This window comes from Oculina patagonica, chromosome 4 (genome assembly GCF_052425735.1).
Source record: "Oculina patagonica isolate OP01 chromosome 4, crgOcupat, whole genome shotgun sequence".
Classification (NCBI taxonomy): Eukaryota; Metazoa; Cnidaria; class Anthozoa; order Scleractinia; family Oculinidae; genus Oculina; species Oculina patagonica.
This window is the reverse complement of record NC_135761.1, coordinates 5,045,016-5,069,892: the sequence shown is the minus strand read 5'-3', so window position 1 is coordinate 5,069,892 and position 24,877 is coordinate 5,045,016. Positions and strand designations below refer to the sequence as shown.

General features: G+C 38.9%; 3 protein-coding genes across 6 annotated transcripts; 1 reads left to right on the top strand and 2 right to left on the bottom strand.

Annotated features, from left to right (window-relative positions):
* Window positions 1–252: 252 nt before the first annotated feature.
* LOC144649209 (monocarboxylate transporter 10-like) lies at window positions 253–11,513 on the bottom strand. 2 transcript variants are annotated; one of them, XM_078508668.1, is made up of 5 exons: window positions 11,494–11,513; window positions 7,884–8,080; window positions 3,819–4,441; window positions 3,304–3,673; window positions 253–2,880 (listed from the first exon to the last, which is right to left on the bottom strand). In XM_078508668.1, the coding sequence occupies exons 2-5, from the start codon at window positions 8,056–8,058 to the stop codon at window positions 1,436–1,438; spliced, it is 2,613 nt and encodes an 870-aa protein (XP_078364794.1). In that variant the 5' UTR covers window positions 8,059–8,080; window positions 11,494–11,513; the 3' UTR covers window positions 253–1,435. The 2 variants fall into 2 exon arrangements, with proteins under 2 accessions (XP_078364794.1, XP_078364793.1); XM_078508667.1 differs by lacking the exon at window positions 11,494–11,513 and having other exon boundaries at window positions 7,884–8,915.
* A 95-nt stretch (window positions 11,514–11,608) lies between these two features.
* On the top strand, window positions 11,609–24,841 carry LOC144649203 (cysteine desulfurase-like). Of its 3 annotated transcripts, none has more exons than XM_078508662.1 (14): window positions 11,609–11,852; window positions 13,165–13,220; window positions 13,712–13,828; window positions 14,961–15,044; window positions 15,850–15,903; window positions 16,078–16,176; window positions 16,900–16,993; window positions 19,305–19,439; window positions 20,192–20,267; window positions 21,045–21,126; window positions 21,682–21,869; window positions 22,506–22,589; window positions 23,363–23,452; window positions 24,107–24,841. In XM_078508662.1, the coding sequence occupies exons 1-14, from the start codon at window positions 11,726–11,728 to the stop codon at window positions 24,168–24,170; spliced, it is 1,350 nt and encodes a 449-aa protein (XP_078364788.1). In that variant the 5' UTR covers window positions 11,609–11,725; the 3' UTR covers window positions 24,171–24,841. The 3 variants fall into 3 exon arrangements, 2 of the variants coding, with proteins under 2 accessions (XP_078364788.1, XP_078364787.1); XM_078508661.1 differs by having other exon boundaries at window positions 11,610–11,852; window positions 13,162–13,220; XR_013569856.1 differs by lacking the exon at window positions 24,107–24,841 and having other exon boundaries at window positions 13,162–13,220; window positions 22,099–22,589; window positions 23,363–23,427.
* LOC144651168 (uncharacterized) lies at window positions 17,263–18,644 on the bottom strand. Its single transcript, XM_078511058.1, has 2 exons — window positions 18,585–18,644; window positions 17,263–17,894 (listed from the first exon to the last, which is right to left on the bottom strand). Exons 1-2 carry the CDS (start codon window positions 18,642–18,644, stop codon window positions 17,328–17,330), a joined length of 627 nt encoding a protein of 208 aa, XP_078367184.1. The 3' UTR covers window positions 17,263–17,327.
* Window positions 24,842–24,877: the final 36 nt, after the last annotated feature.

Below are 24,877 nucleotides of genomic sequence, written 5' to 3'. Positions count from 1 at the left end.
CACCTGTCAACTTTGCCACCCAGCTTCTACACGAAAAACAAATTAAATACTGTATTTAAATAAATTGAACTCCATCGCCTTAAATAGCTCTACACACCCTTTTTATAAAATATACCCTTGAATTGGTTGATATCTTAGATGCTTATATACAACGAATAAATAACGGTTTCACTTTTTTGAAGTAGTTTTCACTAACGAATCAGTTGACTTTTCTCCTTAACACAAACACGTGAACTGAAAGTTTCCAAAAAATAAATAAAACAGCTTTATTAGATTTTCCCGATTTCACAAAATAGAATGTTTTTAAGTTAAGGATTTAGTTTATCAACAAAATATCTTTAAGTACTTAACCCACCCCAAATATTTATAAAATAACATATGATTTACTTTTTTATAATAAATCGACTTTTTTTTCGACCGATAGATATATTAGGCAATTTTCAGTGTTATGGCTTAGTCATTGAGATTGCAAAAGCCTTCATATGTTGTAGTTATAATTTTAACGCTCTCTAAAAATATATTCTGTTTCTCCTACAATTTCGATATCAGTTATTTATCTTAACTGGAAATGAAAAATGCGCTCAAAAAAAAGGGAAATCAAGTTAAATATTTCTTCATTAAGCAGTTAAAATAATTTTTACTTTAGACGAAAGAAAGAGAGGATGACCTAAGAGAGAGAATTTTTCTGAGCCAAGAGAATTCTTCTCGAGTTATACGTTTACGGTGGTGGGGGAGGGGGGCGTTGGTTGGATTGACGTGCGCAACTCACGGAGGTCGATTGCGGGGAGGGGAGGGGGTTCCTGCGATTCCCTATTGAATCAATTGTTTGTGCCCTAAAACAGCTCCACTGCGATTCTCATTGAAATAGGGCCTTGTTAAGATATAATTTTCTTTAGATCACCCTGTCTTACAGCATTTCATAACAGCTACGACCAACATAGGTCTTTTATATTAGTTTCCCTACAGTGTAATGCACAGCAATGTTGCCACTCAATAAGTTAGTTTCGAAAAGCTTTTTTTTTTCTATCATGCATTGTTTCCAATGAGTAAAGTGATGGCTTCAAAGAAACGTTCACCCTGGGCCGATGATAAATTGTCCTTATTCATAAATCATTTGCTCTTTGTATGTTAGTTCGAAATCCGGTATCAGAAAAGTCGTAAGAATTAATTGATTAAGGACTTTCAAAAAACACATGGCAACGAGTGATGCATCACACTGTACGGTTTGCAAAGACAACTGAATATTAAGGAATCTTTACGCTTCGCTATTCCCTATTTAGGTCGTTTCTCTCCGTTTTCTAGGAAGAATACAAAAAAAAATTCGGAAGCACACGCGCTTTTTTGTAAAGACTGGTGTCGAGGCTAGGCCCCAATTCTCAAGCTTTTTGATTCCTTGGCATCACTAACTTGTTTTGTGCTGATGCAAGAGTTAAGTTTACACCACAGTTTCTCGTTCGCAAGATTTTAGGTCTGTCATGCTTACTTTTGGCCATGTTTTCAGCGAGTCGCAGCAGTTTGAAAATTCCGAGAAGTTACCGGTATCCACGTATTCGTTCACTTCTTCCAGTATTCCTTCAAACAACTGACTGTAAATGTCTGGTGGCTGAGGCAAATCGGCGATAAAAAGTTCTTTTTGTTCAAGTGTTTCTTTGGCATCGGAAACTAGCTTACCGACGAACTCATCTTTGTCTTTACCGCATGCGCATTGTGTCTGATCTTCCAGCTGGCTTTCCAGGAGTTCGCTGAAGTAATCAGAAGGTCCCGGATCTATGATAAGTGGTCCTTCTTTCTTGGAGTGCGCATGCTCCACATCGTAATCTACAAAGCTACTGAACTCAGTGTTGGTCTCCGTCGCATCAAGGTTTTTGTCACAGTGACAGTTGCTGCTCTGATTTATCAAGTCTGATTTGAGGTTATCTTGAGAGAAGTAAGTGTTTATGGAATCTTTATGTCCACTTAGGAGCCCCTCAAATTTATCTTCCGCAAGACATGGCGTTACTTCCTCAGCATAGCCACTGTCTTCAGTACCAGCCTCCGAACACTGGGTCTTCCATGACAAATCACTGCCAGTTGAATTCCAGGAATACGCGCTTAGTCGGTTTTCACTGAGATTCGTGGCAGAGGAAACAAACTCCTTAGTGTCATAAGAGCTAGCAACAGATTCTTCAGAAGCAAACCCACTCTCGGTCGAGATGGAAACAGTTATGTGCGGCACACTGTCTTTCTCATTGTGGTCTGATTTTTCATCTATAGCTTTAACGTGGCTAGCAGACTCATCGATGGAATCACACGACTGTGATGTAACAACAAGTTCAGTTTCAGCCGGTCGAGGTTCTATTATTACATCAAGACACTCAGACGACACACACGAATCTGAAGTTTCGGCTTCTTCAACGGGCTCTAACCTGGCACAACTGTTCACGCGACTTTCAACTCTTATTTCCGAAAGTCTTGCTAGCGATGTGTAGCTTGCCTCTCTGCTATTGGAATACCGTTCATTTGACTGTGACAGATCTCTGAAGCTTCCCTCTGGGACGATGGAGAATAACACGAAACTGCTCGGTCGCGAGCTTAGATTTGGGGATCGGTCTAACAACAGGCGACTTCTGTCGACCTCAAATTGGTCAGCGAAGCTCTTAAAAGATACATGGGAAGACCGTACTATGGCTTTTTCGTTCTCTACAAAGTCGTCGTGGTCGTCTTCGTTATTAAGGCTATGTGGTGCCGAGACAATGATTTCAGGAGTGAAGACCTTGAGCACGCTGAGCTTAGAGGGAAGAAGATTTGGAATGAGGAACATGACGCAGCTACCACCAATGACGAGACCACTAGCCAGGAAAAAGACGATATTGTAGTTGCCTGTGCTGTCAAAGAGCAGACCTGCAAGATAGAAATAGAAATGAAGCAAAAAATGACGATCCTCGGGTTACTTATGAGCCTCATCAATCCAATCTGATTCAGGCAGGCACATGGTTGGCAAGGAAAAGCAGAAATACCCGATGGCATCTCCTTGGTTAACTCGGACATTATCATGCTCTAAACAGAGCAGGACCTGGGAATGATAAAAGGTGAAAATTTGGGTTTAATCGCATGAAAAAGACAAAAGTGTGAGTACATGTGTGTGCGCGTCACCTACAAATTGAAAGCACATCAAGTACACGCACAATCACAAGTACAGATGCCGGAGTTCTCCGTCGAAAACAGTCACTGGTCACGAAAATCACGCAACACGTAGACGAATATTGCGTTACGTAACGCAGAAGGAAATAACTGCCAACGAAACTAAATAATATTGATATCTACCTGCCATGGGAGGTCCCACTGTCATCGGGATCGCCACGATGCCATACATGGTGCCAACAGCTTTGGCCATCATTTGCCGGCCCACAATGTCATGAGTAACAAGACCGATCATCACACACAGACACCCATCAAAAAGGCCCGAAACCAGCGAGTACGTGAGAAGGGCTGAGTGAGAACGGGCCAAGGGACACAGACAGGCTGCTACAGCGATGACCAAAAGAGCTATCTGGGTCAGGCTCAAGCGGCTGACTCGAGACGAGTCCCCAAGCTTGCCAAAGAAGATCTTGCCAACTGTTTGGGCCAAGGCAAAGTAGCCGACCAGTAAGGCTCCTTGTGTAGAGGGTATCCCTATGCCCTCTGCCAGACGGACCTGTAGAAAAGGAAGCATAACCAGTAATTATAAGTAGGAGGTCAGGATGAATGTACGGTTTAGGACCTATGTATCTAGGGTGAACGGGCATCTAACTCTCGCCAACCAAAACACTCGCTGCATCGTTATTAATCAAAACACTTACCAGATACATGTAAGGAATGTAGTAGGCAATAAGAGTCATGGCCAAAGCGACTGTCCATGCAACAAAAGCCTTATTTCCCCACACAGGAGCAGGCTTGAGCAGTCTTTTAATGCTGGAAATAAATTTGTCTTTTGTCTTTTTCTGCATTTGTTCTTCCATTAATGCCTTCTTCTTGAAGAAATCGTCGTCTCCTTCTCTAAAGTCTATTGGAAGGAATGTCAGTCCAGCTAAGAAAAGAATCACAGACAGCCCTGCCATGCACTGAAAGGTCATTCTCAAACCGAACGTGGAGATTAACTTGTCGACGGTCAGGCTAACGGACATAGTCCCCGCTCCAGCGCCGGCCGCGGCAATGCCATTGGCTAAAGCGAGGTGCTTATTAAAATAAACTACAAGGATGTAGAAAGACGAGAAGTAACAGCAACTGGAACCAAAACCAAACATGACACCATAGGTAATGTACATGAGTGACATATGAGGGACAAGTGACGTCAGAAGCATCGCTGCCATATAAGTCACGCTGCCAAGACACATGACCACCCGGCATCCCCAGCGGTCGCACAGGCTTGTGGTGATTGGTGCTGCCATATAAGTGATGCCCATCGCTAGGGAGCCTATCCATGCTGTTGAAAAATGCAATGAGACAATTAAGGGGGCGATATAGCTGAATTTAAAAGAAATTTTAAGAGGTTTAATGAAGAGATTGAAGAAAAAAAAATTGAAACACCACTAGACAGTTGACTCCCATGTCCCCATGCAAGAGCACTGCAGGCTATCAGGTGCTTTTCCCTGCCAATAAATCTCCATTTTTTTATTTCTCTAAATTTTAATGATCTTTTGCGAAAAAACTATCTTCTATCAACATCGACCCCAAAATCGGCCAAATATTTACAAAACACCGTTAAACACAGATCTATGGGATAATGAGAGCGTTTTTGGATTCCTTGAAGCGTGAACGAGAATTTCCGTAATTGACGACCTTCGGGTATAATCTCCCTCTTTAAGAATTGGCTTAAAAAGAGCAACTCAGGAAATTCGGTTTGTATTAAGCGTTGAAACGCAATGCGTTGCATGCAATGCGTACCATACGGATCGCTTAGGCTTAGATACGCCGCTCGCTTACAAAAATTATACATCAAAAGGAAATAGTTGCATTCAGCTTATGTCCGAATCGTATCTGAACAGTCCCAACGCGTTTTTAAAACAAACCCGAAAATTTTTCAGTATAATCGATCGCATCTGGAACGTTGAAAGAAAGAGAAAGTGACTTTTCAGAGAAAGCCTAGAAGAAAACGTGCGAGACCTCAGTTCTAGCCGATGATCTTGTGCACTCCTGGAAATCCTCTACCTGCTGAGCTACGATGATAATGGCCCCAGGGGCATCCGAATGAATACAAACACATCCGATCGCATTACACCACTAGAAAACATCGGAAAACCCGAAAGCAGCCAAACGATATCAGTTCTGTCTAATATTGCTAAGGAGTCTTTCATTTATTAGTGCATGGGGGGAAAGGGGGGTTGCCAAAATCAGTTGGAGTGGCTTTTAAATATTACCTCCCACCCCCCGGTTGGTAGGGAAAAATGTCACATATCCCCCCAGTATTTCAACCTTTTTTATCTTTTTTAAATTTTTTGCCCATCATTTGCTGTAACCCCCCTAATTAGCTTGCAAAATAACGTACCCCCCCCCCAAAAAAATCTTGTCACCCCCTTGCACTAATAAATGAAAGCCCCCCTCCCCCCTATAAAGATGCAATTAGATGAGATACTAGTTGAGAGGGCCACCCTACACTGGTCCTCGCACCTTGAAACACGAGATCTTTCATTCAGCTAGCTAGCTGAAAATCTGAGATAAAATAAAGTTAATGTATGTATGTATGTATGTAGCTGCGTTGCAGACGAACTAAACCCTGGTGTAGCTCGAGTTACTTAATCTTAATAAAAGTTAAAAACATAAATGATTCTTTGCAGGAATTAGGAAGCAAACAGTCTTAAAAGTGTCATTATTCTGTATGGTTTGTTGCTGCCGAGTTTTTATGAGCTGCCTTTCAAAGGGCAGTTTAATTGCATTTATTCAATATGCTAATTTTGTTTTCGTTAAAAAGCTGTTATGTTATAAGACCTCGAGGCAAGGGTGGAGGAAAACATGTAAATTCACTGTTTGTTTTTATCACATTATCGCTCAACTAAAATTATGGCCAGCGAACAAAATAAAGGAAGAAAAGTTACAAAAAATATCATACGATAATTCCAAGTTAATTCATTTCCATGAAAACTTGGTATCTTTTGTTAACACCTTTTCCGTTCGAAGCTTCGCAAAAATGAGAAATGACAATTTAATTTTCAAGGAATAACTTTAACTCTAACCTACAAGCTATCAAATGATTATGTTATATATCGTTATAAGCCCGACATTTCTGAGAAACATGCTTTTGCGGTTTTTTAATTGCTGTACGTGTTTATGCAGTTTGGACTTTGTGCCTGTGTTTTAGTTGTGTAAACAGCTGTTGGGGTTTCCTCTGAATATTTTGTAAACATTGCCAGTGAGGCTTTGAATGTTTTCTCTCAAAATCTCACCCAAGAAGACCCAAACTCGATTTCGCTGTGGTTAATTTGAGCTCACCATGATTTATTATACTTATTGGCGCTTTTGTTGCGATTTTGAGATCGTTTTAAAGTCCAGCTATTAAAATTACGTATGCTAGTTGGCGCATAAAAAGCCCGAATTGCCAGCGGGTAACAGATATCATTATAATGCAAATCAACTTTTTTTTCTGATTATTTACCTCCGGGAAAACCCTGTTTGGCGAGTCTTGGACTGTTTATGCTTGTTTTGCTTCCGGTGACCGATTTCAGCGAAAACAAGGACACACAAGAAGCGATCGAACTGTCAACTGGCTTTTCGAAGAATTTAATAATCAACGGAAATCGATGGAATTTTCCTCATTTTATTCATTGATATTACGTTACGATGTTTTTTTTTCTTGCAATCTGACCAATATCCGACGCCATGCGAGGTTAAGCAGTCTGCGGATCAAGCAAATCCTGTCATATTTTCGTTATTTTAGTCTCGATGTACAACTCAGTAGCGTGCGAATGACCTCGCAAAGAAATTTGTTTTTACTTGCAAATTTAAATATCTTCCACTCAGCGTTGCTGCGGTGCAAAATCGCTGTTGTGCGAACGACCCTTACCGATTGGAAAAAAACTTTCCTGCATTAAAAATTGCACTCGCATCCAAAGTCATACTTTGGAGGCTGACCAGTATTTTGCGGGGAAATAACATTAGACTTGTATAAAATGTTGCGAATCACAGCGCCCCAGTCGCTATAAAATTAAAGGCTTTTCATAAAATCGAACTGATTACCATTGCGCGCATCGCTGAGCCAAAACATAAACACGGTACAAAACGGCATTTTCTAAACATTGCTAGCTGAAGATAAAAAAAAACTGTAAGGGAAATAACTGATCCCCTGCAACTGAAAATGAAATTACCGGTAATGGAAAATTCGAGTTCCTTGTGCGCCGTTGGCGGCCTGACTCAGGGTGCGGTCACATGACAAGGGTTTTTCCTTTGTGAGTTACTCATCCGTGAATCGAACGAGTTAGATCATCGGCTAAGGCGCCGGGAATAGAACACAAAATTTTTCCGGTCAAACCGCCTGTAAGTAAAATGTCAGGAAGACTTGTGGTGGCGCAGAATTTCAAAGAGCTTAAATTTTCTAACAGCATTGCCAATCTGGTTGCAATTTAGAAAAGTTGTTTACATCGTACGGACCGATTTCCTGCCCGAATATACAAGCAAGCCTTGTTATATAACATACCGTATGCACACAAAATATTTTTTTCGAGCAGTGAAAAAGCGGCTGCGAAATTTTTCCTCGCTTTGATTTGCCTCGATTTTCTTGCCCCGCTCAAAATTATCTGTAACAAACACAGAACGTAAATTACGTCCAGCTACAAAATTTGCGAGAGTTTTTTTCAACATAACCTGTTACCGCAATAAATTTTTTATTGGCGAGCCAGCCAGTTTGTGGGGTAAATAATTCGATATTTTCTTACCTGTCTCGGCCTCGCTTCGTTTAAATTCTTGCAGTAATGCCACGAAGAATGAACCGAATGAATTGTGAGTTCCAAGAATTAAGAACTGAACGATGAAAGAAGAAAAACATACAACCCACGACCAACACGAGTCGACTCGACGCTCGAGCTGTACCCGAAGCGGTTTCGCTTCCATCCCTTCAAGCAGGTCAGCTGTGCTCTTTGTTGACACATACAGGGGACACCGCTAACTCACATTTACCAAATCTTCGACCATTTTCCGTCGATTCGCCTCGATTTTCGACCAAACCTCCATCGAAACTCCCTCTGCGATCCTCAGAGCGAAGTTTACCGGCTAGCAACCGTTGTTTCAGGGTTTTGATCAAAAATTTTCCTGCAACCATGCAAGTAGTTCGAGTTTAGGTGACGGGTCATGACCGGTTTTGCAAGTTTTGCAAAAGTGTGAAAATTTGTTTTTAGAATGTACAACAGTACAAAATGCTATTTATTGGAAGTTTCTGACGAGTTAAGAGCAAACACATGATATTTCAACTGTAAAAAGAAGTTGGTTCAAAAAATTTTCCTGCCATGGCCCGTCTTTCTTAGCCGGCAAGTCAAGCAAATTATTTTTGTTTCTTTATGGTAATGAGATAGTAATTTATACCGCAAAGAACTTACAAATTAAGTCACACCACCAAAGTTCTTTTTTATGTTAATTCACGAAAAGCAAGCTCAGCGTTAATCGATTCTTTCTCACGCAAGACAAGCCTCGACTTGCCTTATTGAAATTTCGCTTGTAATCTGTGCAATTTTCGCTGCATGGATGCAATTACACACACACAAAAATAAGTAGCTATAAGTAAACTCGCGGAGTTACAAATTTATTTGAAAATCGTTTGAAAGTATTTCTGTTTAGCGACAAAGGATCTTTCGTGATGAAATTAAAATGAAATTAGACTGAAACATGCCGATAAAACCATTCAAGTGCTGCAGCAGAATAAACGAAACAACTACCAATTTGCGATCAGTGAATTATTTTAATTTGTCACTGTGGGCCGTCCGACTGATGAAGCGGGAGTTACTGCTTTTGTTTCGCATACTCTTTGCTGGTAAATAAACGGCGGTTGATTAATTATTTTCGGAAAAGGAAAAATATTCTTTGCAAGGCACATAAAAAATATGTTAAGACTGAAAACCAGAGGTGGCTGGCAATCCCAAGTTTCCAGTTCGCCGCATCCGTTGCAATAGGCTTGAAATCGGCGGAAACCACACATGCACGAATCGGAAATAAAACAAAAAGACCTCCTTGAATTCAATTCCTCTGTGCACTGATCCAGCTACTCTTAGTTCTTTCAAAGTATAAACTGTGTCAGCGTTTATGTTTTTTTTATCCCCAGTTCGCAAAATTATCCCGAGGGTGAAATATTGGCGCTTTGAGGTCCTACCAAGAAAAATTTCTGCAGCACTTAGTGTTCTCTAAGTGAATTAGACGAGCTATAAAAATTATAACAAACAATGAACTGTGCTATAAAGTCTGGGGATACTTGCTAGAAAAAAATAAAGTTATAGTAATATAGAGCCTCTAATAAACTGGCAAATGGGCCAAGTTTAATCGCCCGAAGCAGATCATGGAAGGGTCTTGGGTGTTTTTTCACGTTTTATGCACGTGCAAGATTGTAAACAGTGGTTCAACCGGTTTAGTCGTTTATATTCATACTGATAAAATTTGCATATCATACGAACCTGACCTTTGGTTAGATGTGATCGATCGAGCCAACATGTTTTTCATTTATGAAAATTTATCCGCGTTAAATAATCAGCTCAAAACTTTAACCGCACTTATTTAACAAAACAATCTTAAAATTCCACACGAAAAGTACGCTTTGAAAAGACCTAGCAAAAAATATATATTGCTTCACTGGCCAACAGGTAGAACTAGAACAGTCACGAGTATAATGAAAGCGGAATAACACGCCTTTACATTATTCCCGTTTCGTTTTATTATATTTTACGAATGACATTCCCGTGATGTAGGTTGTGAAAATGCTATTATTGTACACTAAGAGGCTTAGATCGCTCGTGAAGCGCTAAGTTTGAGTTTGAGCAGAGCCAAGCATTCAATTCGCTTTCTTAGCTCATAATCACATACTGAAAAAACGTAAGAGAAGACGAACCCTCGTTGCAACAAAATATGTTCTCTTTGACTTTTCCTATTTATATTTTTAGCCTTACTTTTTATTAACCAAGAGAAAAATTAACTACAGTGTTAACGCCATTTATTGTTAGCGAGAGTGCTTCAGAACGGAACAAACCGACAACCGACATATCTTTGCCACAGAGTCGGCATGAGTCTGTCTCAACCACAACTTTTTTTTAAGGAAGACACCGTTTCCGGCAGCTCGTCTATCATATGAACCTTGCGCGCGCGGTTTGGTAACCTAAAGAAGCAATTCAACAAACAATGCATGCATTGGTGACGGCATACATGAGTGTTTGTATGCGGCACTTATATTTGACTTGTGCTTCCTCTCCGGATCTTGTGCGGACTAGTTAATGTTAACTTTTTTTCCAGTACACCGTAAGTCAGACTTTTACTGAGGATACGAAATTAAAAGGAGTAACATGTTTCTCTCTTATAATGTTAACGCTGACAACTTAATTAGCAACGAGCACTAAAGATCCAAGATCCAAGAACGACAACCTGAACGAAGCACTGGGGAAAGGTGAACTGCTAAATAGGCTTGAACTGACTTTAAATTTCTGCAAGAGCCAACGGACAATACAAAGAAACCAGTTCCTGTTGGAACTGGTTAGCAAACTGTAGAGAATTCAAAAAAAAAAAAAAAACAGGAAAGGCTGACCGTGCGGCTGTAATGATAAAATGCAATTTCCAATATTCGACGTTCAGGTACGGTCTGATAAGCGTATACGCATTGCGTGCCTACTTGTCCCGATTTTAAGCTTAGCGAACAGCATAACTCCAAAGACAACAATACAGTGGAACCCCGATATAACGATATGCCAAGGGAGCAGTAAAATTATATCGTTATATCGAAGAATCGTTATATCGAAACTCCCGATATAACGATATGGCCGTAAAATAACCGAAAAAAACCGTTATATCGGGGTAAACCTAACAAGTACTTTTTACTGCATATTAGAGGAGGATAAAGAGAATAATTTTGATAAGAAGGCTTAGAACACAGTATCATTTTCGTATATCATCGTACAAAGCTGTTTTTAGAAACGTTAGAGATGACTTGATTACCGTAATGTTATTGCATTAAATTCGATGTTTTGCAAATAAAAGTGTGACTGTGTACTGATAATATCGTTATATCGGGAGGATTTTACGCTAAACTCTCATCGTTATATCGGGAATATCGTTATATCGAAGATCGTTATATCAGGGTTCCGTCCCATACATTTTACTGTAACTTTTGCTGGGACATAGAATATTCATCGTTATATCGGGAATATCGTTATATCGAGGATCGTTATATCGGGGTTCCACTGTAAAAAGGTTTTCTAAACTTAGCTGTTTATTTAAGCTTTTTAGAAGCATATCTGACCTGCAACTTGGTATATTAGGTCTGATCAACTTTTACTATCCATGGTCTGATCTACGGACGAAAAAGCTGGAACAAGAGGGAAAGGAATTGTTATTGCCTCGTTCCCTTGCGGGATTCCCGCGTTTACCTTCGGGCAAAACTTTCGGGATACCCTAGAAGGCTTGGCGCCTGAGTTTTTTTTCATCACATGTTATGTCACAGCACTGGAGGAACAGATATCCAAAACAGGGTCAATCTTTTTGGTTGGAGTTATTTCAACAACCGCTGTAATAACGGAAATTCTGATCGACTATGTTTCGAAGGTTGTTAGTTAAACCACGTCTGGGTTCATCGTCATGTCGAATTTTGATCACAAAAGGCTTGAAAACGACGGCGACTGATGAAACCACATCTACTGCTGCACAGGCCACGAGTCCAGGTTTGTTTGTTTGTAGCATTTGTTGTGTATTAGTTCTATCATTTTCCATGTACGAAAATGAAAATGTTATCTGAATTAACTAGTTGCATTTAACGGTTTGAAGTTTGAGCTTTACTTGACCTGTGTTGACGCCACATTTCTGGAGATCACAACATAAGCTTAAGTTACACTGTACATGTACATGTATGGGAGTTTCTGTAATTGTTACATCATTCCTGTGTTAATATCTAGAGTGAGCATTATTCATCGTTTTTGCTTTCTTCAACTGGGTTTATGTCAAGTTTGTTGAAGAGTTTCCATTTCGCTCTTTCCCCAGGAAAAGTAGTAAATATTAGCTTACTTATTTAAAAAATTATGGCGAAAATAACATGTGCAATGTCATGTAGTGTTTAAACTAGAGTATCAGAGTCTTAACTAACTGATTGAACGGTACTTATTTTAACTAGAACGGTACTTATTTAGCCTAACTTTTGTGCTTATTTAGGCTAAATAAATGGACATTTTGCTTCACATGTACATTTCTTTTGACCTGAAAAAGGTCTAACTAATGACACACTCTACAGAGATCTGTGTAGTACATGTACTGTACATGTACCTCTGACTGGAGAATTACTTGCAAGCGTATATAATCAAAACCAAGCAAAAACCAATTTGAGACACTACATGCCGGTCATCTAGATATTGTGGATAGATAGATTTATTTATTATATAAACTGCAGTGGTATAGCGAGTAGTAGCAAATCGAGAAAAATGGTATCACACGTGTGGATAAAAATGGTATCCACACATGTGTGATATCATTTTTGACCAATCACCTCGCAGAGTTTGCCATGTTTCAATGCATGATGAGCCAAAGTATATCGATATTAAGTCGAAACATCTTCGGATCTTCCTCGGTAATCTTCGGAAATCTTCGGAAATTTTCGGAAAACATTCGTACGACCTTTGGACAACATTTTGAAAATTGTCAGAAATCTTCTCAAAATCGTCAAAAAACATCGTAATTAGTAGGTTTATATAATAAACAGAATAATACATGGTTGCTTGGATATATGAAATTTATCTTCTCGTGTTCAAAAGTGATACAGTATCTCACTCGTTCACTGCGCTCACTCGTGAGCTATCAATTTGAACACTTGAAGATAAATTTCATATCTCCGCACAACCATGTATTATCCTCTATTTATTCTCTGTAGAGTTATGTCATTGGTTTAGAAGTTTTCATGTCAAACATCAGATATCAACAAGGAGTCTGTTTACTCCCACTATTCCAGTAAAGTCATAATCCTTTTTATTACACCATTACTAGAAGATGAAAGACCAGACTTAAGACCTCTCTACCTTGATGCCCAAGCAACTACTCCTCTGGTAAGGAATGTTTTTTTCCCCTTCAAATTTGTTTTACTATCCAAAACATATATTCTTTCTCGATTTCTTTTTCCTTTTCCTGACACTAACAGGTGTGTGTGATCCCTATGTGCACTTGCAGTACCCTCCTTTGGAATGACCCCTCCATCTCTTCCCTCATCCCTTGGTACTCTAGACCCCCCCCCCCCCCCTATGTTCCCTCTTGGACTTCTGTTACTTTCCTTGTATTTTTTTAACCATTTTGTGCACATTGAAACTTTCATTATTGAATCACTTTGGAAACCGATTCAGTGTGGTCTGTGAATGAGTGTCAACTGGGAAAGCTGCCCAGCTACATGAGATGTCTGCTAGTGAAGTTCTGTTAGTTACATTGTACGTACTGTACAGTGTACAATCCACTTTTTCTCGGATACGCAATTACATGTCTAGACTCCTGAAAAGTCAGTGGGATATTTAACATTCATTATATTATTCTGGTGTACTTTTTTAAGGACCCACGTGTGTTGGATGCTATGATGCCATATTCAGTGTATTATTATGGAAACCCACATTCACGCACACATGCTTATGGCTGGGAAAGTGAACAAGCTGTCGAACATGCCAGAAAGGTATGCACATGTACACTGTCAAGGGTTTCAATATTATTTGAAGAAGGCAGCTGGTTTGAATTGAGCAACCAACTGTTTGAAAAAATCTTAATTCAATTTAAGGAAAATTAATAAGTAATAGGGTTTTCAAAACAAGCCAGCAACCGCTGGAGTTCTGACGGTAACTCGATTATGATATGTCACCAGTTACTCTGGTCATAGCAATCAGTTCGTGACAAACAAGTTTGGCATTGTGACACCTGCCTGCTCTTTGAGCTGCTGATGCCTACTTTAATTTAAGCCCCGATACATAACTTGGTCAATATTTGCCCAATTAATTTGAATTTTTGCCACCAAAATTTCCTTGGAAAGATCTGCATTTTGAAAACATAAAATTGTTCCTCCCCCCTATTTGTGACTTGATTGACCACCCTATAACTTTTGAAATTTTTTTTTCCTGATACGTGTGTGAGATGCAACATAACTGAAACTAACCACAACAGTGAGAGCTGCACATTAAGCTAAAGTTTAGGGGTATACCCATTATATACGTGGATACACACAGTTTTAAAACTTTTTCTTTTTATGTTTTTAAGCCATTTCTTTTAAGGCCATTACTTTCTTATTATTTGTTGACATGTTTTATGAAGTATTTTAATTAATACCTTTCAAATGGTGTATCATACATGGACATCCAGTAAATATTTATTGATTTAGGAAAAGAGACCAGTTACCTCGGGGCTTAAAGGGTTAAACTTCAAAACATGCCACTTTGAAACCCCTGATTATAAATGTAGCCAACTTCTCTAGTGAAATAAAAGCAAAGTACTTGACACTTTTCGTTGGCTGTCAGTGCTTATTAAAAGCACTGCACTATACAGGTTCATGTATCCAGGGCTTGAAAAAAGTCCCATCCTGTCATATTTTCCTGCTGGGCAAGTATCTTTTCATATTCAATTGCCTGATGGCAAGGGCCAAGGCAATTGCAAGCTACATGTATCTGCTGTAAGCTAAAACAAGTTTGTAACTTTTCTGGCAAGCAAAATTTGACATTCAACAGCTTGTCTGAAAGGCTAGCTAGAATTCAACTTGTTTTTGAAGCCATGATATGGTACATTTATTTACTTATTTATTTATTTTCTTGATTTTACAGCAAGTAGCAGACCTTATTAGTGCAGATCCAAAAGAGATCATATTCACCAGTGGGGCTACAGAATCAAACAACATTTCTGTTAAGGTACATGTACAGTACCGCTCAAATGTAAGTTGACAGTCCCTCGAGCCTCGATCCTCGAGACTCGAGACTTGATCCTCGAACCTCGAGACTCGATCCTTGAAACTCGAAAATTTTGAGTTTCGAGTCTTGAGGATTGAGTCTTGAGTCTCGAGGATCGAGTCGAGAAAAATATTGAGCTTGTCGCTTGAATGAATCAATCAATCATAAAATTGCTCAAGCAGGCTGCAGTCGAGAGAACCAGGCAAGCCGTTTTCCGCCAGATGACTTTACTACTATTCGAGTTATGAATATTCCAGTAATGAATGAGTTATGAATATTTGAGACCGCCTTGTTTCTCGATCCCTGCGACTCGATCCTCGAGACTCAAAACTTGAGTCACTCGAACTTTGAGATGCGAGGATTGAGTCTCGAGTCTCTCTCGAGTATCGAGTCTTGAGGATCGAGTCGAGACTGTCAACTTACATTTGAGCGGTATTGTATTTACTTTAGGGTAAGGGTGGGTGGAAAATGAGTAAAGGAGTAGGAGTGAGGCTGAAAAGCAAATGAGGGGGGAGCCCTACTGTTACTGTATCTTCCTCTTTCACTCACTTTGTTTTTAATTGAAGCACTCGTCAACCAAAAATAACTTCACTGAAGGCTATTCTATTTCATTCTGTGTCACACTGTCAAGCAGGTGGGTCACAAGAAATTTAGAAATTTATGTAGTTTAAATTCTGAAGAGAGATTGTGTTGAAGATGTAGGTTGTAATTTGTTAAAGTCCAGTAAAGTGTAAATTAACGTATTATTTAATTTTTTTCTCTTCAGGGAGTTGCACGATTTTACAAAAAGAACAAGAAGCATGTTATTACAACACAAACTGTGAGTATTATGTACATGTATAAACTTAATGTTGAATTGTATATTTTCTTGCTAATTTCTTTTTTTTACTATTAATTTGCAACATTTCTTTTTTAATTAAATGAGTAAGAAGCTCTATAATAATACATGTACAAAGCAATTTTCTCCTTTTGCTTTTATTTGTTTTGTCCTTAGGAGCACAAGTGTGTGTTGGATTCTTGCCGTGCACTTGAGGGTGAAGGTTTTGATGTGACCTATTTACCTGTCATGAAAAATGGACTCATTGACTTACAGGTATAATTTGTATGCTAAATCTTTCAGGTTATTAATTTTTATTATAAATGCAAAAGTACAGTATTACACACCTGGTTACCATCTCTCTTACAAAATGCGGTAGAATCATGAATTCTCGAACCTTCAATGTCTCAAACCTCCTGATAACCCGAAACAAAAGTCCTTGGATAGTTGAACATTACAATTTTACACCCTACTCCTCAATTTCCTTGACTTCCTGAACCATTTTTGGTTTCTCTGGAGGTTCGAGAAATTGGGACGTTTCTGTAACATCAGCATGAATCAACTTGGAGTATTGCTACTCCTCTTGTAAACTTGGAGATGGGATGTTGATCCATTGCAGAGTACGTACTTTACTCAGATTGGTCAGGTTAATTAAGTAACAAATTTTTAGTGTCTACAAACAAACCTAGCCTCAATTGATGTACAGTCAACTCTCACCTAGTTGCGGACACCCCACTATTGCAGACACTCGCTATTACAGTGTATGGACAAAATCCAGATCCCTGGGGAAATAGGTTTGACTGGAAATGACTCCTGCTATAACAGACTCTCGCTATAACAGACACTAAATGATGCCCCAAGCATGTCCACTATAATGAGAGTTGACTGTAATTTCATTTTTTTAAAAACTCCTGATCCTTAGAGCCAACTAACAATTTAAGATTTTTTTAAAAAAAAATAATGGCGATATTACATGAGCCTTCTTGATCATAACTACAGGAACTAGAAGAGGCCATCAGACCTGACACATCTCTTGTATCCATAATGACAGTCAACAATGAGATTGGTGTTACTCAACCTGTCAAGGAAATTGGTAAGGATCCTGATCATGAATGCAATTATCTGTGTCAGGTGTCTCTGACCTGTGCTGTATGGCCTGTGCTGTATGACCTGTGCTGTATGACCTGTGCTGTATGACCTGTGCTTAGCCCAAATTATTTATTTATTTATTTATTTAATCTTTATTTAAACACGGTAAAAATCATCAGGACTTAAAATACTACATAATACTTATTTAAAATTACTTAATACCCATTTTACATAATAAATTTAAATTACATTAGTCGTCTACGATGAATTAATTAGTTATAATAAAAGAAATGCCTGCTTTCCATGAATGCCGTGTGATGTTAATATTTACATTGATTCTAGCCAAAAACGAAACTGCTGCAGCCGGATTTAAAGCTAGTGAGAGTTTGTGCTTGCCGAAGGTCGACAGGTAAACTGTTCCACAGCACCGCACCTCTATAGCTAAAACTGTTTTTAAGAAAATTAGTGCGGGGGAGCGGAACAGTTAGTTTACCCGTGGACCCTCTCAGTGAATAGGTACACGTATCGCTTCTATTAGAAAACATTGTCCTAAGGTAGTCAGGTGCAAGACCATTGAGTGATTTATAGACCATGACGGCTGTTTTAAATTTAAATTGGACATCGAGTTTATTCCAGCCAAGTCTTGCAATAAGATCATCAGCATTGGCATCGTAGGAAGAAGAGGTCAAGATACGCGCAGCACGGTTTTGCAGTTTTTCTAGTTTACTTGCCAGAGTTTTACTGCAATTCCCCCAAACGACACTACAATAATCAAAATGGGGTTGTACTAAAGAGTTATAGATACATAGTAATGTCTTAAATGGAACAAAAGACCTGCTACGCTTTAGGATGCCAATGCCAGATGCAATCTTTTTAGAAATATTTGTAATGTGTAAATCCGTCAGCTATTTAAGCCTCATCAGTTGTCCTACCAGCTGAGGCAATCAGACTTTTTGATGCCCCGCTTCTCTACAGTTACGTACGGAAAGCATTCTATTAGATACCTGGGGCCGAAGCTCTGGGGCCACCTGACGACAGAAGAAAGAAACTGCCAGTCACTTAAGACATTTAAGAAAACGATTCAGAAACGTGACTTCAATAACTTTTTAAAAAATGAATGATGCAATTGCCGCCTCTGTGACTATTAATACTAGCCATGTATATAGTCTTTTTTATCACATAAATAGATTTACTTTTTTACCCGTTTTTATTATGTAAATAGCTCTTTTTTAACTTATTTTAACTTTAAATTATTAATTGTAATAGTTGTATTATGATAGGTTTAAGTTGTTTTTACCTTTTTTCTTTAGTTAGTCAGGTGTCCACAATTAGTAGAGGGGACTTTTCCCCTCAGCTAAACATTTTTAGACACGGAAATAAAGTTTATTATTATTATTATTATTATTATTATTATTATTATGACCTGTGCTATATACTGCTGTCAGTGCTATTTGTACATGGACAGCTCACTCCCAGTAACTCAAACCTTCAAGGCAAGGTTGAATTATCGAGAGTTTGAGTTTTGAGAGATGAAATCAAATGACCGAAAATACATGCAAGGGAGCGAAACAGCGTTTTGTTTACTACTTCATTACTATTCCATCAAACTTTGTGGGTTTAATCAGGTTTGTTGTGTTGTTCCAGAAAATATCCATACCCGCAGCATAATTGTGGACGGTTTCATTGTTTAGCCCACCCTTCCTCTTAAAGAATTCCATTTCAGCTTCATACATGTACTGTAAAGTTCCTTGTAAATGTATAAGCCCCACCCGTAGATAAGCCGCACCCCTGATTTGGAAGCACAACTTTTGAAAAAAAAAACAGACAATGAAGTTTGAAGTTCAAGTGAAGTTCTACTGGTAAACAAACATGGGCAAACTTACCGGTAAGCTGTTGCCACAAAGGGCAATATACGCTGCAAGAATACAATCATGCTGCTTACTGGTAAGTTGATTAAAAATAAAATCAATAATCTTTTTAATTCCACATGACTGTACATTGCACAAGTACTGTGTAGATTGTGTGGTTCCAGAAGATGTCCACTTTCCCCCCCCCCCCCCCCCCTTGACAGAAGGGATTGGAAATTCCTGGCTGGGGGTGAGAGGGGTCTCAAAGGCCAACAACTTTAAGGAAATGTATGAAGCTTAATTGGAATCCCAGAGGGATTTGGGGGGAGGGGTCTTAGGAAATATCCCTTCTGTGGGGGAGGTATGGATAATAAATGGAGCTACACATTGTTTGGTAATTTTAATCCATTTCTTTATGTTTGATTAGGATTTATGTGTTTCAAACTCTTGTTTCTTTTTCTCTTGCAGGAGCCCTTTGCCGCAAGAACAAAATCTTCTTTCACACAGATGCAGCCCAAGCAGTTGGCAAGATTCCCGTGGACGTGAATGAACTGAAGATTGACCTAATGTCAATCAGTGGACACAAGATTTATGGACCTAAAGGTGCGATTACAGTACAGTTGAACCACTATTAAGCGGCCACCCATTATATTAAGCGGCCATCAATAATAATATTAAGCGGCCATCAATAATAATATTAAGCGACCACCCTCCATTAAACAGCCGGTTATTAAAGTCCTGAAAGTATTGCCAGTATAATACTAACAAAAAACCCTTATTTAGCGGCCACAAAGAATGAAATACATGTAGATTGGCGTGTGTCATGGTTCGTACAGGTCATGGAAAACCTGGAAAGTCATGGAATTTTAGAATTTCATTTTCCAGGCCTGGAAAGTCATAGAATTAAAGTGTGGGTCATGAAAAGTCATGGAAAATGGTATTGATTGTACAAAATAAATAAGGCAGGTTATTTTTGTGAAGAAAAAGGTAAAAACGTACCCGAAATCAAGATAATTTTTGTAAATTTCCAAGTAAAATGGTCAAATTTAGGTCATGGAAAACTTTGAAAAGGTCATGGAAAGTTATGGAATTTCAAAAACTCAACAGAGTACGAACCCAGCGTATTCAACAACCTAATGACAGATAAGAGTACGAAATTTGAGCTAAAAGTAATTCACCTCATTGGACTATCGGGGAATGACATGTACAAAAACCTTTCAGTCTTTGATTTTGAGATCGGATTGTGGATTCTCCCAACATTTACTACAAGAGATGTATGGAGACTGATAAAGAGAAATTGCATGTTGATAATGGGGCTTTATGGGTTAAGTTTACTTATTTAATTACTGTGACAGGTGTTGGTGCCTTGTACATTCGAAAAAGGCCTCGTGTGAGGGTGGAGCCCATTCAGAGTGGAGGAGGACAGGAAAGGTACACATGTAGTACCCACAGGCTAAATTTAGGGCAGTTGCGAAGTAGCTCATTTAAGAGCTTTGTCACAATATAAATTACATGTATATTAAACCATTTTGGGGGATTTATGATTAAATAAACTAGAAGTCAAATTTCTTAAATTACAAACTAAGAGGAAATAATAAACCAAAAAAAAAAACAACAGTGATGGTCAAAATAAGAGATACAACGAGCTTGAAAGGTTTAGCTTACAGGACATCGGTTGATAAACTATAGAAAATACACAACAGAGAAGATCAGAAGACTCCTATCGATAACCAGTGTACATGTGTCAGTTCAAATGCAGACATCCTTTAAAGCTGATTTCCAGTCCGTACTGCGCAGACTCAGGGTTTGTTTACGTTTTTGTTTTGAATTCGTTGAAACGTTACACTTTGGTGACAGCATACATGAAGTTTTTTAGTCCGCCATTACAGTTCGCTTCGTTCAAGAACTTCCGATGAGCTGAAACGTCGGTTTGAAATAGCGTCAAGGTTCTTCTACTTGTTATTATTTGTTCTGCAAGGATATCTGGCGTTAATAATGAAGAAACAGGTAAGTTTGTCACGTAATTTTTAGTTTTGCTTTGTTTGTGAGGCTCACATAAATATTGCAGCCGAGATTGCGCAGTACGGACTGTAATTCATCTTTAAGTGTTCTATGGCGATCATATTGAGCATTCATACCAGAAGAGATCAATGACTGAGTTTAATATAAGATTAAGAATAATTCTTATTTGAACTGCGGTTATTTTAGGGGCATGCGCAGTGGCACTGTGCCGCACGTGTTAGCGGTTGGATTGGGAGCCGCTTGTGAAGTGTCTCAAGAGGAAATGGAGGTAAAGTTTTGATGTTACATGTAGCTGAGAAAAGGTGCATCATTACTGTGTTTTACAGTTGACAAACAAACATTACAGGTCTCAGCATCTATCACCACATAAAATACAAAAAAGGCCTTAAGCCCTACAGCAGAGGCTAACAATCGGAAGAGTCGTCTCTTTCCTTAAGGGCTTTAACTAAATATAAGCCCATGATCCTTATATTCGGGAGGGCTTATTGTAGCAACGATTTTTGTGCCTGAGGTTTATTTGCAGGAGGAGGGGTGGTGGTTTAATTTCAGGGAGGGGTGGCTTATTTTCTGAATTTTGCGTTACTTTCATCATCATTGAGCCCTTTTCTCCTCGTTGAGGTTGGGGCCTCCACGCCATCTTGTCTCTGGCTGCAACCTCCGCCTCCCTCCATGTCTTAAATCTGAGATTTTACTGCTCTTTGTTCTCTCAGCCGTCCTAATCTGCGCTTGCTTTCGGATGCCCATGTGGGTGATATTTGGCCTAGCCGTTTTACGTTAGTGCACATTGTTGTCTAAGTTGTCTTTGTTTTCGAATTTTTCGCAGTATGACCATAAAAGGGTAACAGAGCTGTCTAACCGGCTTGTGAACACCATCACGGCTAACTTAACCCACGTGATCAGAAACGGTGACCCAGAGCATTCGTATCCCGGATGTGTGAACCTGTCGTTCGCTTTTGTGGAGGGAGAAAGTCTTTTGATGGCTCTCAAGGACGTGGCACTGTCTTCAGGAAGGTAGGGACCAAACAGTGAGTTGTTATATAAAGTTACAAAGGCCATATTATTTTTAATTCTTTACCTTTAAAAACTAGACACACTAGCAGTAGGTTTTTATTAAGGCAGTCTTTAAACAAATTATTTTAATAGGTTACATAAGCATAAATTAATAAGATTTTTAACTTTTTATCTTTTTATATGATGTTTTTATTTTTTTTGATATTGTTATATATTTTTCTTTTTGCAGGACCCCTTTGATAACAGTACTCATCATGTACTGAAGGGCCATCCTGTTTAAATATTCTTTATTATTTTTTTATTTATTTATTTAATATGCAAATTTCAAAGTGTACAGTATTCGAGGCCTTGTACTTAAATTCATTATCTTTGGTTTGTTGAATGAAAGAGCAATTAAAATTAATTATTAAATGTGGTTACATTGAAATTTTAGGTTTCTTTGATATGAAAATTTACAATCTTATTTCTCATTTGTTTTCATAAATCAAACTCTTTGGAGTAAAATTATTATTAAGTTAAATGTTTCGACAGCAGTCAGACGCATTTCAATGCTGACCATGAGTCAAAAATGGGCTGTCAATGGTATTTACACTGTGTACATGAACGTTAACATTGTTTTTGTTTTTTCTCCCCTAGCGCATGTACCTCGGCCTCGCTGGAGCCTTCTTATGTCCTCCGAGCGATAGGTGCTGATGAAGATCTCGCTCACTCCTCCATCAGGTATAGTATGCACAAAGGACTTTTGCGTGCCTGTTGATGTGCGTACGCGTGTGCGCGTGATTTGTTGGGTTACATCGGCTCGCGGTTTCCTCTGGGGTTTGATTCTCGCGCGCTTTGTCTTGATGATGTTGGGCATGTGGATCGGCGTGCATATACTAGATTCTGATTTTAATCATGAAATAAACCAGATGAAGAGCATTTCAAAATTCCTCTGTATCTGGTGATGGTATTAAGGGAAGTGGTCATAACAAGTGTATTTGACGAGGACCACCTTGTGTAGGGTAAGGGGGCTAGACAAGATACCACCTGTCTGATTAGCCAAATGGACAAAATTTATTGGCCTCAAAATTTAAGATAAGACTTACATATTAGCTGTGCATGAAGCTTGAATTGCTGGAGAAATGGCACAAAGATGTTTGAATCTTTTTCTTAGTCTCTACTCCCCATAGAGTGGAGCTATACAGACAACAGTGGGAAGGGTGGGGGAAGAAGGTACAGAGAGACCACGCGTCTTTTTGCAGAATGGTGGGTCCTGTCTGAGTACAATAGTTTTGACCATTCCCTTAAGAATATCACCTTCAGCAATGTTATTCTAACCCACCACCAAATTGACACAACTAACATAAATAATGTATGGCAATAAGGTAGTAATTTATACTTCGACCTTGAGGCTGTAGGATCAATATAGTTAAGGCCTCGGTCAACTCTAAAGCCAAGTTTTTTATTTTGTAATGCCGTCGCTGATTCGTAACTTATATTTTTATTTTTTTTAGGTTTGGAATTGGACGATTCACTACAGAGGAAGAGATCGATTACACCGTGGAAAGAACAATTAAACATGTCAAACGGCTTCGTGAGATGAGGTTGGTAAAACATAAAAACCTTTTGAGTTATTGGTGAGTAACGTTATCTATAGAGCGGTTTTCAATTAGATTTTGTGTGTGCTCCAGCTTACTGATTTGGTACAAGAAACGCATTCCCCATGTTCTAACCAATTAGAGCCGAGTGTTTGTCTTCTCCGCCAATCTGTTCGAAATCATCTTCAATTAAAGGAACAATTTTACCAGATTTTTGAACAGCCAAAATGTTGTGTCGCAGGAAACCTAAAATTAATAGTCCATTTTATTTAAAATTGCTATATTAAAGCACTGAAACTGTTAACGAGCATCTTTGGCTACGGATGGCTCGGATGGAAACGGATTGCAACTTGAAAAGTAAGGCTTACTTTTTCAAGTTGTTTCCGCGCGTCTTTAAAAAAATCGATATTTATAGCCGTAGCTTGATTTCTATCCGCAAATCAAGGTTATATCTTCCTTTAGATGTTCAAAGATACATGTAATAATTTTTTATGGGTTTAGTTGCTTACCACTAATTTCAGGATAGTTAACACCAAAAATCTGTGAAATCCCCCTGACATAGATCTTTAAATTCCGCGATAGTTCCAGCGCTCTACACTGGTTGCATGTTCTCAATGTTATCAGTAAATTGTCTGAGCTTTTGTTGTTTTTTGCTTGCAGCCCACTGTGGGAGATGGTTCAAGAAGGCGTCGACCTCAAGACCATCAAGTGGTCACAGCACTGAGCAAGAATGACAGCCTTGCTGCACATGAGATCAAAGTGCAAAGTCTCCTCACAACTCTTCGTCAGTTACTGTTTATTGTCTTGGGAGAAGTTAGTTATTTAGCGAGACAATTTCTTTGGTGATTGGTTAATGAATTCCTGTGACCTGTATGGTTTAGAAATAAGATGTCGAACACTTTTTTTAGCTGAGAGGAGCTTTCACTCGGTTCAATTTTATATGTAAATATTATGAACAGGTTGTCAACAACTATATTAGCCAGCAGTCTGCAAGCAACTTCGACAAAAGTTTTCGTCAAGTTTCAATTGATCGACAGACAGCAGTTGGTAATTTAGAAATCTTCGGGATGACAAGAAGGCTTGTGTCACCAGAAAGTATTGAACAAGACAGCCAGTCTCGCAGCTCGAGGTCTTCAAATGAACCTCAGTTGGGAACGAAAATTGAAAAATATAGGTCCGCATCGCAAACTTGTATCTGCTAAATGCATTTATACCAGAATCGTTTGTGTAATAATTTACTGCTACGTTCAGAGTTTTAAGGACAGATAGCTTGAACAATAGCATCACTACTTCAGAACAGACGAGACCGGTTGATTTGCATGAACTTCGCAGTCATGGATCTGTTAAGAGCTGCTGTAATTGTATCTACAACGCAATAAGATGGTCTACAATTCAGTGTAGTTGTTGTTATTTAGAAAGGGAAACTGGGTA